This window comes from Ochotona curzoniae, unplaced genomic scaffold (genome assembly GCF_017591425.1).
Source record: "Ochotona curzoniae isolate NIBS_2020 unplaced genomic scaffold, NIBS_Ocur_1.0 contig_1302, whole genome shotgun sequence".
Classification (NCBI taxonomy): domain Eukaryota; kingdom Metazoa; phylum Chordata; class Mammalia; order Lagomorpha; family Ochotonidae; genus Ochotona; species Ochotona curzoniae.
Genome location: NW_024465035.1, coordinates 13,912,333 through 13,930,783, shown reverse-complemented (window position 1 = coordinate 13,930,783; position 18,451 = coordinate 13,912,333). Strand labels below are relative to the sequence as shown.

General features: G+C 38.1%; 1 protein-coding gene across 7 annotated transcripts in view; it reads right to left on the bottom strand.

The window, feature by feature from the left end:
- Positions 1-435: 435 nt before the first annotated feature.
- The window catches only part of RBMS3 (RNA binding motif single stranded interacting protein 3), a 632,648-nt gene continuing 614,632 nt past the window's right edge, over positions 436-18,451 (bottom strand). For 3 of the 7 annotated variants that reach the window (XM_040963885.1, XM_040963911.1, XM_040963912.1), the window contains 3 exons: positions 11,991-12,071; positions 8,933-9,060; positions 436-1,506 (listed from right to left, as the gene is read on the bottom strand). In XM_040963885.1, the coding sequence (XP_040819819.1) occupies positions 1,500-1,506; positions 8,933-9,060; positions 11,991-12,071 (216 nt within the window). In that variant the 3' untranslated portion in view covers positions 436-1,499. Of the gene's footprint in view, positions 1,507-8,864; positions 9,061-11,990; positions 12,072-18,451 lie in introns of those variants that run through there. The other 4 variants (XM_040963914.1, XM_040963913.1, XM_040963894.1 and 1 more) reach the window with 2 other exon arrangements.

Below are 18,451 nucleotides of genomic sequence, written 5' to 3'. Positions count from 1 at the left end.
TCCACACTGGTTTGTAACCAGCAACCAGCGAAGCTCATGGAATTTAAAGCCACTTGATATCAACCTGTACCCAGAATTCTTCATGCTCCACCTGCTAAAGGCAGCAGATACAAACTTCTATTATCAAGGAACACAGATGTAAAGTAACAAAATACATTTTTTTTCCCATTTTTTGTAGAATGTAAAACATCAGTGGAAGGTAGTTTAAACAGACAACAAAATAAGAACTGGTCCGGCCACATAGGTCAAATAAATTTAAAACCAAAAAAAAAAAAAAAAGGAAAGAAAAGATAAACAACCTCTATCTTTGGTATAAAATAGGCCATCCATAGGCTGAATTTAATCACAACTAGGAAAGACTACAGAAATTGTCAACAATTTCTCTATCTATTGCTTTTTTTGTTTTTTGTGTTTTTTTTTGTTTTTGTTTTTTTGCACTTTTTGACCATAAGCTCCTATCTACGTAAGTTTTTTTTTAATGCTCTTAAGCTAGATTTTGCAATGTGACAAGCAAAGCTGACTAAAAACTCTGTAAAGCTCATAAAAAAGACTGCAGATAAAAAGCACTACTGCTTTTGCTAGCGATCACGCTTTGTAAATTAAAAAAAATCTGCATTCTGCCCCCCAAAACACGCATTATTTCTAATGCAGTTGTTTTTAAACCAACATTAATAACTTTATCGTAAAAGGGTTTAGCCTTCAAGAATGATTCCTGTCAACACTGAAGACAAAGTTCGTGAAAAGTCCCCGCACTTTTCCAAATTCTTGCAGTTGCCATGGTTTCTGTTATCAACAAATTTTCTTCAAATGAAGAAAAACATTTTCTCTTAAACTGTACAGTTTTTGTCACCCTAAAAACTCAGTCTTAAACCTCTGTACCAGCTAAAGCCGGAACAATATTTCAATTCTTTCTTGATTTTTTTTTTTTAACAAGACGTTGATAGCTTGCCTCGAGAGCCTCTGACGTCCTTAAAATTAAGGCAATTAAGATTCAAGATAAACCTTACCTAAATATTTCTAAGAAAAAATAAAATAAAATAAAAAAAAAAACCACCAGGTTTAAACCAGGGAGAAGACAGAAAGAGTAGCTTAATTACTGAGGAAGACAATTGTTTCCATTTTCTCTTGCCCACCTCTTGACATCAGGTATTCTGTTAAAAAAAAATCTATCTACACCTTCAGACATATTCTGAATTCAAATATTCTTCTGGATGACACATCAACTTTCGATGTATTGTTTTGTTGATTTTTTTCCCTCTTCTGGGATTTTTTTTAATTAAAAAAAATAAGATTGCAAAAAAATAAATTGTCAGACCACATGAAGGAACCATTTGCACAGCACATAAAAACTTTGTTTTCATTGAGTAAAGTATAAAATTAAAAAATTAAAAGACACAAAAAGCCTTCTACAGACGCCTGTGCAAACTGGGAGCCAACTTCTTGTTCAATGAAGATTCTTCATTCAAGGCAAAGTTTCCACGGACATTCTGCAGTCCCGTTTATGGTCTGTGAAAACAATCGGGGAAGAGTGGTTATCACAGTAATGTAACTTGGACATGACCTTCTCTGCTCTGTCCCAGTGGTGTCTCTCCGAATGATACCGGCCTTTTTCAATATAACACGATCTTGGAAGCAATTATATAATCAAACCAAAGAGTCAATGAGATAATGAGAGTCTCAAATTCTCTCACTTCCATGCAAATACAGAGTCCAGTGAGGGATTAGGTCACATTAAAAATCAAGACGAAAACATTAAGAATACTGTTCCCTCCTAAACCTATAAACACTGAGAATGGGACTGTATATTTTATTTGTATTTTTTTCACTGACCAGATATCTGGAAGAGTGCTATGTGCATAAAAGGTGTTTAAAAAAATATGTCCTTCACAGTATGTCACCTTGCTCAGCCCTATCCAAATACTGCCACCTGCTGTTTCCCAGTCTGTATTGCAGGATGAGGTTTCTTGCGGGTTGACCTTTACTCTGATCTTTTTTGGCCCACAAGTTGGGATTCTCTTAAGCATTTTTAGGGTTGAGCTATCAAAATCTCTGCACCATCAAAAGTACTACTTTCAGGTCACACGTAGAAGAACATTTCCTTCTTTAGGGCCCTGCATGACAGCAAAAAACTTTTGCAAATTCTTCTGTTGCTTGTTTGCTTAACTCAGTAAGAATCAGGGCCGCAGGGTATAGGTGTGCAGGTTGTACACGGTGTGACACACGGACATGAAGGCCTGGAGGATCTGTTCCAGTCCACCCACTTCTCCTAACTTGCAAAAAGCAATCTGAACGCAGCTGTGGATGTTGGTCTGTTAGGATCCTGGTGAACTCATTTCTACAATGATGAAACAAATATGGCTGGTTGATAGGAAAGATCTCTCCATTCCTTAACTAATATGTCTCCAAGGGTTATAGCTTATACACGCATATATTACCAAATAGTTGATAGCTGCAGAAACTTGCACTGATAAATGTTTAATTGTACCTAAATGTTAATATGACTAATACATTTAATTGCATATAAATTCATAAACAACTGTAGCTTACAAAAATATTGTTTTTCTGAAAGACATTACAATGATAATCTTCATAATTGCAATAATAATCAGATGAAATTTATTTCTAAGACACACGAGCAGCGTACTTTTCACTATCATCAACTTTGCCAATTACACAGTTTATCTCCAAAAATGTATCTTAGCATGGCAAACAATGTTTTTTTCCTTGACTTTGTGCTTTTTAACCTTTTTTTTTTTTTTCTGGTTTTTATTCTCCCTCCAGTCTGTCACGGGTATTGTGCAACTAAATAGAAAATGCCTAAACAATCATGAATCCCAAAACAGCTGCTCGGCCACTGACGTCTTACTTTGTGGAACACAGTGACACAAAGCTCTCAGTGTTCAGGTACTTGGCATCAATATTTATGAGCTGGACTGAAGCTACTTTTAAGTCTTCCAGCCTTCTATCAACTGTTTTTCCATAATTTTATCCCATAATTTGTCAAAGTCTTAAAGGGGCCTTCCTATTACATGAACACAAATCAGGAGAAATGAACGGTGCGGCATGTCCATGGTCAACAGCTGAAGTTTGAAGGGGAAAGGTGTCGCTGTTTAACCGAGCTGGCTTTATTCCTGCCTACCTTCTCTGCACGAGACGAAGTGAGCATCATCATGATGACTGTGAAGCACACCAATATTCATGAAAAGAGATGAGGGCTATGTTTCGAGGCTATGATCATTAGCAAGGGGCAATGTTTAAGTCGGATCACGAGAATATTCTGGAAAATAAATGGCGTGCAGTGTAGAGTAATTCATGTAAGGATCATGGATGTTAAGAAGACTTACAAATTGTAAAGCACTTTTTACACAGAATGTGGTATTGTAAGAAAAATTCTCACCACATGAATGTATCAACATAGAGGGACTTAGTGTTTCTCGCAGTTTGGTTAGTCAGCAGAGATTGGAAAAACCAAAAGGTCTTGCAATGAGAAGGAGCTTCTAGAGTCAGAGTGAGTATCACAGACTGGGCACTTGACTCGGCTAAGGGACATAGAGTCATTATCAATTCTCTGCTAATCTCCACTCTCAAAAAAAAAAAAAAATCAGTGGCTAGACTGAAAAGTAACACACTTAAGCCATACAAATCTAGACTAGGTCAAGTCTTAAAGATCACCACTCGGTGCAACGCCTCAGAATAACTTCTTCCGTATCAGATTCATTTGTTGCAATGGAAAAAGATAGTCTGTGAGCCAAAAATTTAGAGAAACTGCACAATATATCCCCACTACTGAATTATCCAGGAAACTAAACATGTGTCCAGGACCCCCAAAAGAAGGATGCTAAAGATACTTCATATCTTACATCAATATCAAAATAATCATTGTGCAGACTGTCACTTTTTTTGGATTTTTAAATAATGCAATATGTTTTTTGGAGGGAAACAAATTTGGGAATTGTAGTGAATGAAGGCTGCACATAGCTAAGCTCTCAGGAAGTACTTATCTGACCTTGGTACCCTACACCCACAAGGAAGGCTTGGAAGAAGCTCCTGGCTCTTAGCTTCAGATCAGCTCAGCTCTTCCCTAATGCCCCATGCATTAGTACTTCTTTTCCATGGTTTTGAAGAGAAATACAATCAAGTACAGCATTTCACTCCGTTTAGAGTTGAATTTCACTCTACTTCCTCAAACCAAGGAGTAGTGGTGAACTCTCCCTTAGCACTAGTGACCTAAAGTACATGGTGGAGAACAAATGTCAAGGGATTTTACTACAAAGAAGAGGAACACGAGACCTCACACGTTGAAAGGCAACTAGGAAGCAACAACCCTGGAGTGCGAGCCCAGGACTTCAGATTCTGAATGTGAGAATTTTACTTTGCTCCTAAACTTTTATTTCTTATGATCCTAGCTGTAATCCTTATGATCCAAGCTCTGCTTGAAATCTCTAATGTAACACACAAATAGATGGCACGGGTGGGAACTGGAATTCCCATAGATTTTCTGAAATACACCCTCTGTCATTGCTTGTTCCTTTGTTTGCATTTACAACTTTTTTTTTTTAACCAAGGAAGGGGAAATGTATGGACACAGAATGTCACGTCCTGTGTTTAATGGGGGAAGTGGAATTGTGGATATGTAAATGTTGTTTATTAAAAATAGCCTTTTATTCATGGGCGCATCACTTATATTTCTCAAACTCCTAAAGCCTTTTGGTGTTATATCTTTAATTTACAATGTCTTTAGTGAAGACGTTAGGGATTAAATATTTGTGTGAAGGGTCAAGCTACTTCTCAGGGGTTGCCCTAATCAGAGTTTCACATACCACAGAAGGTCAGCTGGCACTTAATGAGAAAGGCCAGGGATTCATAGAAGTACTTTAAGCTCTCCCTATCTCAATTAGCATAATTATGGTGAAAAATGGATTGCCTCTGAAAGTAGTGACATGTTAATTAGCAAAACGATGCTGGAAATCAACTGCCACTTGCACAATCTGAAAGACGGAAGATATCACGGGCTGGCTCTATGATTGTAGAGACACTCCCCAGTATATCGGAACAGGAAAGTGTTGTGAAATCTGTAGTTCATAAACTCAAGATCTTGCTTGAGATTTTGATATGGAACAATAAGGCAAATTAGGAATACTTCCTGGAATACTTTTCTCAAAATTTCTGCCAGTCCTATTTGGTAATCCCATGTCTCACCTGCCAATCCATCCCCATTCCAATGATCCACTTGTGATTCATCTGGGACCATGAAGGAGAAGAAGTCATTACAGCCATCAGAAAGTGCCATGAAACTTTGAGAGGAACTCAAGCACACTAAAGCAACCCAGCTCCTACCCCAACTGTGGATTTAATTAGGATGCTATCGCTCATCTCATTAAAAGTGACTGTTAACATGGGGGAACGATGGTTTTGTTTCTGGACTTGCGACCGTTGCTCCTGGATCCTCTTCTGGTATCCTTGCACATTCTCCAACCATAGGCAACTCTGGCCCTCACAGGATGGGTATTGTTCCCAGTGGAGCCACCCATATTCATAACTGAATGAATATGCATGCTCACATTTTAAAATAAATCCTGCTCTCACTTATGCACCGTACTTAGGCCTCTGCTTTGAATTCATATCTCTATGAGGGCAAAAACAAAGAACAAAGTGTGGACATAGAGCTCCAGAACGTCAACTAGCTTGCTGGTGACTTCTAGAAGCTTAATAATGCTACTTCTTGAGCACAGTAAAACCTAACTCAAATGCGTATTTAAACAGAAGCTATGGCCAGATAAATTTAAGGGACAGAGCTGAAACTATGAAATGGACAGAAAAAGCTGTATAGATGTGCCTGTGCCTATTTTCTAATGAATGTTTGGTGGATAAATGTGTCCTCGATTGCCCTTACATCACATAGACTCTTCCCAATAATGAGAAACAAACCAGTTTGAGGAGCTCAAATACTCAAGTTCAAATCCCTGTATCTCTCTCGAATGTTTCCTCCAAGAATCTCATGTCTTGTGGCTAACATGGTGGTGTAGCACACTAATCCTCTATCTTCAGTCTTGTGCCCTGCTTATGATCTGAGAAAGCAGCGAAAGGCCTTGGTACCTGACACCCACAAGGGAGGCTTGGAAGAAGCTCCTGGCTCTTAGCTTCAGATCAACTCAGCTCTTCCCTAACCTTTGCAGCCATTTAAGGGATGAACTACCGGACGCAAGATTCTCTCTTTCTGTGTGTGTGTCTCTGTAAAATCCGCCTTTCAAGTAAAAATAAATAAATCCTAATTTTTTTAAAGCTCATGTCTTACCATGGCATAGACCAGTTCCTATTTGTTGAAACCGATAAAAATGTAGGTAGAGTCACATTATAACATTTCAAAAACTGGTTTACAACTGTGCATTTATTTTACTTAGGTTATTTATTCAAACTTTTGGTGTTGGTAGTGGAGATGTTGCTATTTTAGTCAAAATCTAAAACCAAGGAGAAGAAGTTGAGAATATAAGTAGGACTTGTTAATTTTTTTTTTACAAGCTGAAAGATAAGTCCTCCTAGCTTTTTACACGTCACATCTCTGGAATGTCACATGTTTCTGGGTGCTTTCATTTCTAGTGGGAAGCAATGTAAGCATGACCTGTGGAATATTCTGCCACATACACTCCAGCTTAAAGCTTGCAAAAGCACATTCGAAGCAAGACAACTTTCATCGTAGTTTTCACTGCAAAGACCATGTGGGTGGGGGGAGGTTTCATTCCTTGATATTTATTACATTTGGAAAACTCATCATGGTCAACCACAAGAATTCCGGGGTTAAGGCACACCATAATGATGTGATCCTAATTTTAAAGACATTTAAACACTTCAAAAGTCTTATTAAGCCATACTCCAACTTCCACAGATTTCTCAAGGTATAGAACTTCTTGGATATGCCTCCTCCTCAAAAGGAAAATTAAACTCTGTCTTTCCCCACAAATCATACTCTCCTAGAGTTTTTATTTTGTCTGCCTTGGTTTGTGGCATCGATGACTACATTGACTTGCTCGGAATTTTAAAGTCTTATCTATTTTGTTCTCCTTTTTAAAGATTTATTTTATTTTTATTGGAAAGGCGGATATACAGAGAGATGAGACAGAGAGGAAGATCTTCCGTCCGATGGTTCACTCCCCAAGCAGCTGCAACGGCTGGAGCTGAGCCAGTTCGAAGCCAGGAGCCTCTTAGGGTCTCCCACGTAGGTGCAGGGTTCCAAAGCGTTGGGCTTTGGGCCATGCTCTACTGCTTTCCCAGGCCACAGGCAGGGAGCTGGATGGGAAGTAGAGCTGCCAGGATTAGAACCGGCGCCAATATGGGATCCTGGTGCGTGCAAGGTGAGGACCTTAACCACTATGCCATTGTGCGGGGACCTTAAAGTCTTATCTGTCTTGTTCTTTCTCCAATCCAGATCCCACCAATACAATTGTCATACTCACAGTGTAGACCAATGCTCCTAAACAACTGCTCTCTAAACAACTACATTAACAGTAATGCAGATACATTGCTTCCAAATGAACCGCTCACCTCAGCTGCTAGAACAAATGAAATGCCCTCAAAGCACTCAGCAAGGCACCTGATACAGAAAATTCAGTTCTAAACCACCTTTTCATACTTCTTTGCTACTCTACTTCCACATCTCGAAAAAAAAAAAAAACAAACATAAAAACCCCAAAACAAACAAGCAAAGACAGCTCTCAAATCCCAGGGTTGGATCAGGCTGCTGCATTTCCTTGAAAGTTAATATTTCCCATAAGACTCAATTTCAGATGCTATAACAAAAGGTGCAGTGCAAAGAGTGCAGTAAGGTCTGAGGGTGGAAGTGGACAAGGAGACAATCAATGGAATCCAGGGGAAGTAAAGATGATTTTTTCTGGATCCGAGAGATCACACCACAAAATGTCCATGGAGAGGTGCTTCCCATCTTGTGTGGACGCAGTCCTGAGACAGAAGGGAGGACTTAATCACGGGCTGACACATTGGGGTGACTAAAACTTACTTACTCGTTCCGGAAGATGAGGAGGTTCTGAATTGGTGGGAGCATATTTGCATTTTTCTCTCCCTTCAAAGACTCTAAATCCCTATTTTGTTCCAAATAGTCCTAAATTTGGCTTCAAAGAGTCTTACCAATCTCTAAAGTCAAAATGAGAAGATACCGTCTCATACCTAATCTTAGGTCCTTTCCTAGTCTCTAGCAATAGCAATTGTTCCAATAATCAGCTTTGCAAGAAAGTGATGGAGGCTTCAGATATGTCTCTTTTGCTAGCAATTTGTAGCAGACACTAAATAAATGATGGTGAGGGAATGAAAGCATGCTTCTTCTTATTCAGATGTTATTAAATTGTTAGCATCAAGGGCATGGTGTAATGGCTCAGTTGACTAATCTTTCCTAGCAGGTGCCAGGATCCCATATGGGTACCAGTTCATGTTCTGGCTGCCCCGGTTTCCTGTCTAGAGAAGATGGCTACAATACCAATCACTTTTTTATGGAACATCTATCTTGATTCTTCTTGAGCACGTGATCCCTTTTATCCAATGAAACACAAGGACATGAGACACAAAGAGAGTTGAAGAATAGGCTTGTTTGTACTATTTCTGGAATTCTCTGAAACACATTCTAGAATATCTATCAAGAATGTGATCATTCCTCCCAAGCACCCCCACCAACAGCTGCCTTAGACTCAGAAGCAGAGCTACGGGGGTCATCGGCACCATTACCAGGTTCCTGAGTCTAAGAGCATATGACCATCCAGCTGCTATCGGCCCAAAAGTTCCATCCTCATAATTGAAACTGAAATAAATGGTTGCCACGAAATTGGGAGAAGTTGGTACTTCAGTAAAATGTTGTAGACACACCATGAAAGAATGATGTTAAATTGGCTGATCCCAGGAAAAAGAATTCAATAGAGACCACACTTACTTAGATTGTTGGTATGAATATGCAGGTGCATGTTCATTGGATGTGTCCACTGGTATCTGTTGCTGCTGACCACTGGTATCCTGGGATGAAGGCGCCACTGTCTGGGGAGAGGTATCAGCAACAACACCCTAAGGAGGCAGATGGTTATAGAACAGCCTTAATTGCTTTCACAGACAGTCCTCTTCCATATAAGCTATAACCCCTTTTTATTTGACTTGAGTAAAGAGGCTCTTAGCAATAGAAAGCAATACAAAACCTTCAGACTAGCCCAGAGCGAATCAGGATAAAGAATGAAGAAGTAATTCCAGTGTGACACCAGGACACTCTATCCTCATGAGTCCTTGTGGAAGCTGGACTTTTAGAATGCTTGTTTTGCTCATTCTGGGAACTTTTAGGCAGTGGTTTCTCACCATCACAATCGATAACATTAGTTAAGACATCTATTTGGTGTTCCTATAAAAACTTGCATTTCATTTCACTGTGCTATGCACGTATTATTTGAAAAATGATTGACAGAAATATTCACCAAATTTGGAAAACTTTTTAAAGGATACCGTAAGGAACAATTTGGTACATTTTATTTTTCCCTTGTTTCCAAGAAATAAATTGGAATCCTCTTAGCATTTTCAAAAATGATGTAAAAACAAACTTTTCTTAATTTTGGTTTGCTGTTCCTTTGGGCTTTATACCTCTTGTTGCTCAAAGACGGTGGCAAGAACGCATTTCTGAAATTGATCACAGTAAGGTACATGATGTTTGATTCCAAAATGACACGGTTTTAGTTGGTTGTTGTTAGTCATGCAAGACATCTTCCAGGGTACATTGTCCTGATTCTGCTTACAGGCTTGGCTATATGCATTGATCAGCTTTCGAATTTTCTTAACTAATTCTGTCTCTAATCAAAGATACTCAAAATTCTTCCTCAGCATCTGAGATACTGCCTGTATTACTTTTATAATGCCCTTTAATGCTTGCTACTCTGTATTTTAATGAACTATCTATACACCAGTTGCATGGATACTAGAGAATGAGAAATGAGTGCTTTTTCATAGAAATTAATCAGTGCTTTCCCTTACAAGTAAAGATAGAAGATGATATACCAGTGTTCTTACATCTTCAGCATAGCTAAACTGTTTCTGATAAGTCACCTGCCAATTGAGTCATCAAAATGCTCAAACTCTTGGGATAAACCTATTCCTGCATTGTAGATTTAAAGAAATGCGAATGAGAGGAACTTCTGGAAAGTTCAAAATGAAAAATGCACCTTATCATTTAACGTCATCTTTCCACAAACTTTTTGAAGTGCTCCAATATGGTGAAGAGTCATGGTTAAAGTTTTGAATGTCTAGATTCTTAATTTTCTCATGGTATGACTGCTTTCCAATAGCTAAAATTAGCAAAGCAGAGACAAAGCCCTGATGAGCCAATTAAAACTGGTTTAATATGACATATTCTTTGGATCCCATAGATCTGCAGCACATAAAAAATTAAAAGTAATTGGAGCTTCTTCATTTCCTAAAATATTTAACAGCACCCTGTTCAATTTTTCGGGAGCTGCAAATCTTGGCATGAGCAAACATTTGTCACAAAATGAAAAGAAATTACCAATATTTTAGAAGATCCAATTCAGTCTATAGACATTTCCCTCAGATTTCTCAGCAACAAAGAGCAAAAAAACCATGGTGGACTTTTATGTGCAGTCGTGCCAAGAGCACGCTTGCTGGCCTGCTCCTGCATTATTCAAGCACCAAGTCCAAGGGATTCCCAGCTGATAAGAGGAAATACATCCTTCATAATGTGCACATGCTTCAGAACAGGAGGAGGCAGGACAACAGAGTTAGAACTAGCAAGAAGATACACAACCATGTGTTTTGTCTGTCTTTCCCTTTCTTTTTCTCTCTCTTCCTTCCTACCTTTCTCCTTCCTTCGTTCTTTCCTTCCTTCCCTTTTTTCCCCCATGTACAATTCTACATCTTTTCTTTTTACTATGTAGCTTGACGGTTTTGTCCAGCCAAGCAGTATAGAAAATGATGGACTCACTCTATAGAAAGAGAAAATGGATAAAGTTTCATTAAGGATGAGACTGAAAGATCCCTCAAGATGCCGACAGAGATAACAGCAGCCCAACCTTTTCCTTCTTTTCAGTAGGAAGTCACAAAATTACCAAGATGCATTCGGTAAAGCAATAATTCTTACTCTTTGATACATATTGGAATCATCCAACATCTTTTAACTATCTTTACATCCAATACATATGCCAGCATCTTTGAGAACAGACATGGAAACAGGAAATTTTGTAAAGGGCCTAAGGTAACTTTTTTATGCAGAAAAGTGTGAGAATCAGTGAACAAGAATAATGTTTCTCAAATGTTAATGTGTGTGTGGCTCACTGAAAGATCATGTTAAAATGAAAGCTCAGATTCACAAGGTGTGCTGGTATCTGAATATCTGAGTTTCCAACAAATTCCCAGGTGATGGCAATGCAGCTAGCCCAGGGAGCACTTTTGGAGTCACAAGAAATTAGAAATTCATACAAATAGTTGTAACCTTTTATTCACTTTCATTTAGATGTCTTTATGGCCTAATGAGTTAGTCTCTGGATGGCTACTTTTTTGTTTTCCAAAAACTACAACAAAATTCCCCCCATAGCTCTGTAGCAAGTTATGGTATTGCAAGTGTAGAGCACAAATATAGCTTTGTTCCAAGAAAATTATATAGGTCCACATATATTTCAGCTTGCAATTTTAGAGACATACAAAAATGGCACTGGAGGTATTCTCAGTTAAGGGGACCACAGCACGTGTGACTAAGGTTTACCTTCTCTAACTGCTTTTTTTTTTCTTTTAAGATTTATTTATTTTTATTACAAAGCTAGATGTACAGAGAGGAGAGACAGAGAGGAAGATCTTCTGTCTGATGATTCACTCCCCAAGTGAGCGAAACGAGATTAGAACCGACGCCCATATGGGATCCGGGCGTGTTCAAGGCGAGGACTTTAGCAGTTAGGCCACGCCGCCGAGCCCTCTAACCTCTTTCTGTAAGGCAAGAACAGACTTACTTCGATAGAAACAGCTGTCGGAGGCACAGGCGTGTACTGGGGAATGTAGGTCCCTTGCATAGGAGCAGCAGCAGCCATATACTAGAGGGAATTAAAGAAAAATCCATGTGAACTTGGGGTTCCAATCAGAGAGAGAATTAGATGCCACGTGAGACTGCTTTAGATATTTGGACCATAACCAATATCTAATCAAACTCTGTGTGAGTTATGCCAGTTCCAACTGGTATCGCATTCCTCTGCTCACTGACTCCGCACCCAAAGCAAAACTACCTCCATGGTTATCACCCCCACCTCTTCACTTCGCTCTTGGATAAAAACTCTGCACAAGATCTCAAAGCCATCACGACTCACATCTCAGTACAAACTGCATGAGGGTGAAGATACTATCTTGTTATTAAAGAAATGTTACTACTACTTCGATCACATAGTAGGCTCTGGACAAATATTTGTTGAATGAATGAATCAGCATATGAATTGGTAAAACTGTAGAAATAGTTATGTGGCAACATTCAGAAATGGCAACCCTTAGCCCACATCTGTAAACACAGGGTCTTGCAGAAGGTGGCGCCACATCTGTTACTTCCCCCATTCCAGTCTCAGCTCACTGTCACTGCTTCCTTTCTAAAAGCTCTAATGTTCCAATTTTTCTTGTTAGGGCAAACAAATGAAATTGCCGAACTGTTTTTCACTAAGTTGTAGTATTCCATAAAATTTGCAGTGTGAATACCATATATATTTGTGATGAAAAAAGCCACAGAAACATTACAACTCATTCCTAGAAGCATAAATTGTGATTCCTGATTCTTCTGAATTTTTTTTTGATATCAAATATCAATGCCAGCTATAATTTGAAAACTCTCAATTGCCATGTTTTATGTATCTAAGTGCTTCAATATTCAGGAGACATGATTTAACTCGGGAAATAATTTTAACGGAGACTCATTTGTTGTTGCAAAACATTTCAAATTATAGTAAGAAAGCATCTTTGGAATACGTTACTTCCATCCTTAACACTCTCCCATACTCTTTGTTAAAAATTTAAAGTCTTAATGAGCCAGTCCTAAACCAAACAAGTTTCTGTGAACAGTATGTGTGTTGGGCTTAGCAACTACCTACAAAAAGAACTACTTTGGAATTTGACCCAACAGCAATGGCTTGAAAGGGTTAGTGACACTTGCGGTAAGATTTTAGTTGAAAATTATCAGTGACTCCTGAACCCTACCCTGTGTGTTCTGGCCTGCATGCATCACCTTTGGCTAAACTGTCTACACTGATCTATCCTTCAAGGTATGGGATATGTTTAATTTTTTTCAGGATGTTCCAATGGGCAAGAAACTTCAATAGCTGTAGCTATAGGAAGGGTCTTCTACTTGAATATCTTACATACCTCTTAGAGGCTGGTAATTCTGAGCTCATAATAGATATTCGTTTCACCGATACCCATGATGTGCTGGTATAATTTTTCAGCATACACCTTAGCAAACCCTGCCCATCATCATCCTTGTGCCCCTTAATGGACAATCAGACAATAAGTATTTGAGACTTATGATGGGTATCTGCCTTGTCAAACAGAGGGGGAAATTCAGACAAGTAATTTGCCTGTAAAAGTTCTAAACTTCCTTTAATTTAAAATGCCTTCCAAAATATTAATTACTCCTTCCATACTGAAAGTGCTCTGTGTTCCAAAATGCTGCATAACATAATATCACCTTTGTTTTGAACATAATACAGTAAAACATTCAGAGATCTTGTTATATGGAAGCTTATGTATGAGTGCTTAAATCTACATTTCTTTTTAAAAAGATTTATTTATTTTTCTTTTGTCATAGAAAACCCAACAGACAAAAATTAAGAAACTTGTTTGGAAATTAAGCAAGGACTGAAACAGGTTGATGCTGAGAGGTTCTCTGGCCTTTGCGACTGAAATGCACAGTCAACTCTTACAGGAGAGCTCGGGTGTGACAGGCATATATTTCTTAGGGTAAAGATTCAAGTAGTGATGATCTTCCAAAATTAGGACCAGGCTCTTGGAGGAAATGGCTATGTCTACCTTATTAGCTCAAGAACTCTGAATTTAAGATTATTAGCTTCAAGTAACGCTGAACCAGCTCTTTAAACACAGTTTGATTCCCTTAAAAACAAAAAGAAACTACAGTGAGACTTAAAAATCCAGGCCAGGCTGCACAAGCATTATTTAGGTCTGGGTGCATAAGAGACGGCCTTATTTTATCGAGTGAAGAAAGAACTTTCAGAAGAATTCGGATACCAGCAAAGACATTTTGGCTTGAAAATTTCCATGGGTTACTTGTTAAATCCATAACAGGAGTGGATGCATACCCCTTAAGCTAATTTCCTTCCCTGGCATGTTTCTCAAAAGCTAGCAAGTATCACACATAATGTTTTCATGAATACAAATGATTTTGTGCTTTATTTTGATACAGCAGTTGATGGGAAATTTATTACCACAAGACAATAAAGATAAAATGGATGAAACGGTGTAATATTTTCCGGACAGTAGCAGCTTGAAGTTATTACATTAATTAATCTTTTGTTTGTTTTTGGTAACTACCTTCATCATTTTTTATGCATCTGAAGGAATTGTATTTTCGTATAGAAGTGTGTAGGAACCCTGAAGAACCAGTTTCAAACCCACAAAATAAACTCCAGATTTCAGCACTTATTCCAAGAAGTCTAGACACTGTCTCACCAAGAGTTACTTGAACTGAAGAAAAAAGAAGTGTGAGATTGGAAAGGAACTATGTTTTTGCCTAACTTGGGACAAAATGCTTCTTTACTGTCAAATCATTGATCTTTTCTGTAGACAAAAAGAAAGACCACCCCAATTACTAGTTCTGAACTTGCCCTCTCTTCATTGAAGTAAAACAAAATAGAACAAAATGGCTTGTTTTTTATGCATTTCTGGTGAGGAAACTTACTTGTCACTTTAGTTCCTTACAGTGCAAAGGAGCGAAAAGGGTAGTCCCACATTTCAATTTTTAGGCTTTTCTCTCTCTCTTTTTTTTAAATACTTTAAAATAATGGACCAAACTGGTTTCTTTGGTGTTATTACACTGTTCATGTTTTCATCTTGAGCTTGTAGTCACTGCTCTGAATTTTGTAAAGCTTGTTAACAAATTTCAGAAAGCATAGGCAGGCCTTATCAAACTTAAGAATTCAAAGGGGTAGAACAAGGGCAACTTGTAAAAATATGTCTTGGAAGGTGGCTTCTTGCAACAGTGAAATCTGGCTTGAGTTCTTGGCTGATGGTTTTAGCCTGGTCCAACTCCCACCTGTGGCCTACGAGCAGTAACTCAGTAGATGGAAAATAATTCTGTCTCTCTCAAAAATAAAATGTCCTTTAAAAGAGAGTTGAACAAAAGAAAACAGAGCGATAAATGATACCAATGGCAGACAGTGCTAATTACTTTTAAAAGTATGTAGTTCAAATTTTCCTTTGGGGGATAATGGCTGAGAAAAATGTAGTGTTTTAACAGGTGGAGATATTCTAGACTTCTGAGGGCCACATTTTTTGAGAATATTCGTTTAATTCCATCATTTTGCAGTTAACGAATGATGTTTGAACCTGGGATGACAGGCTGATATCACATAAGCTTGCTTTGTCCTTGGAGGAGTAGTGGCCTCAGTTGTAAATTTAAGAATGGTTGCTAAATCTCATGATACAGAATATATGAGAGACAAGAAAAGCACTAGAGAAACTTTCCCAACATGGAAAGCGTCCCTACTACAGCACGACTTGACTGAAATCCCACTTGGATTGCTGCTGATCGGCTTTTCTTATATTCTGTTTCTGTCACTTAAATGTTGGGTAATGGTGTGCATACTGTTTAAGAATAAAAATTGGGAAATTTTATAAGGTCTAAGGTTAGCATTGGTAAACAAAATAGACTATGTGCTTTTTATTACATTAATATGTTGATATATCAATAATAAAGTAGATTAGTGCAAATAATGAGATTGCTGTTCCTGAGGCAAACATGGAGGTGAATTGGGGACGGAATAAACTTCCTCTGCTGGGAATGAAACTCTTTGAAGACGGACGAGAAATCGGTGAGTTGCATAGTTAACGAGAGTTCAGATTTCACAGGTGAATGCAAGTCACATTATCTTTTCCAGTTTCATAGAATACTATAAATACAACCCACAGAGAGGTGTTCGTTAATCTGTGAAGCAAGAAATTCAGATTTTTCCCACTTTGTTCAAAAGTGGAATCATCTGACGGTGGCATACAGTAAAGGGAATCCTAAAGGAAAATTTGGGTTACAGTCCTCAGCCTGAAAGTCCCCACAACCTCACACTGTTACTACAGGGAGCAGTCACCAGCCCAAATGACCGCAAGGTATGGATGCCTTCCATTTGCAGAAAAGGCAATTTGCCTAAATATGTCAGAAAAAATTCAAAGCCCATTATGTTTAAATGTGTGCACAAACCATCGTTAGAACAATAAAAAAATAACAAAAATGGAGCATGAAGAGTTCTCGGCACCACCATGTTTGGAGTAGCTCACGATATGGAATCAACCCTATATCCATCAACTGATAACTGGATAAAGAAGTTGAGATAAATGCACATGATGGGATATTACTACTGAACTGTAAGACAAGAATAAAGAACTGGTTTTCTCAATAAAATCAATACAATTGGAGACAATTATGCTTAGTGAAATAAGCCAGTACTCCAAAGCAAAAAAAAATGTGACTTTTTCTTATTTGAAGTAAAAATATGTGGAGTACAACAAAAAAGTATGTATATGAGTGAAATAAGAAGCAAGACCTCCACTCGTCACCTTATGCAAAAATCAGCTCTAAATGGATCAAAGGCTTAAACCTACACCCAGACATCATCAGGCGATCAGAGGAAAACTTAGGACACACTCTCCGAGATATAGAAATTGGGAAAGACTTCTTCAAAAAGTCACCAAAAGTACAGGCAGCCAAAGCCAAAACAAACAAATGGGATTACATCAAGCTGATGATGAAGCTGCTATTTGGGTTGCCTACACCCCACAACAATATGTCTGCTTAAAGACCTTGCTACTCCATGCCTCTGGCCCAGATTTCTGCCATCCAAGTGGGAAACTCAAATGGGTTTCCTTTCTCCTGGCTTTCGTTTGTCCTACATCTGACTGCTACAATCACTTGCGGAAGCTTTTTCTCTCCTTTTCCTCTCTGCCATGTTGCCTTTCAAACAGATTAATAAATCCTTTAAAAGAAAAGAAATCAAACACAAAAGACTTCCAACTATATGATTTTATTTAGTTGAATCTCACCAACAGGCAAAGGCTGTGGATAGTGTTGTGGAGATAATAAAAATGCAAGAACACAGAAGAGGTTTCTGTGATGATAACATCTGACCTGACATGGCGGATGCATCAGTGCTATCACTTCATAAAACTTCACTTTTCTCTTTGTATTTCATTAAGAGCGATAATAAAGGGAATCATCAACAGGACAAACGGAAAGACTGACTTTGGATGAGATCCAGGTACAGTTGTCCATTCCAATACAAATAACTAATGAATTCAAAGCTGAGAGGATCATGCAGTCTGTTTTCTAATTTTGAGTTGAAATCGAGAGACGGTGGACACGAGAATTTTATAGCAGATATGAGATCCTTTTCATAAACAGTGGAAGAGTCAATCAGCAAGGTTTTGGCTATAAGATTAGTGGGTACTACTAACAGTCTATTAACAGCTATGGCAAAACAAATGATGTGAAATCCATTTGTATGATGGCACGTATCCGCCATTCCAAAGAATGGAGTAGATGGAGAATTTCATGAATACTCAAGTGAGATTGTAGTTTGACCAACAGAATGCAATGATAGAAGAGTTAGCCAAAGGGCAGAGGATACAAGAAAGAAAATGATTCATTCCATTCTTTCACAATGGAATAGAAGGTGGGTATATATGTGAGGGAATGAGGAGAAAATTATACTGAATGAATAACAACAATAAGTAGAAAGGAAACCTTAATGGTGTCAGAATTATTGCAATAGGAATCATGGGAAAAACGTGTAGAAAGAATTAAGTGGTTGTTAGGGAGCAAAATATTTGAAATTCAGTGGCTGAAACTCAAACGTAGAACAGGTGAGCTGATGGCCAACTCTATGATAGGATAGAGAACGTTGCATTCAATCAGAAAATTGTGAACCTCTACTCAGTGCCAGCACTTATTGAGTTTCCACATAGTATCATCTTAACGCATAGTTCAGGTAATATTACCTGATAAGGTCCACAATAAATCAGCTTGGTTATTAACCAACTAATAATCTTCCATAGTCTATTTTTTTTTCTTTACTGATTTTGCCTTTATAGAAAGCTATTTAATTGTATGCATTTTTTATTATTGCCCAAGTTTATACTCATTATAATATCTAGCAGTTAATGAAATCCCTGCAACTTGGACCTTTGATTGCTGATTTCTGTTAGACTTTCTATTCCA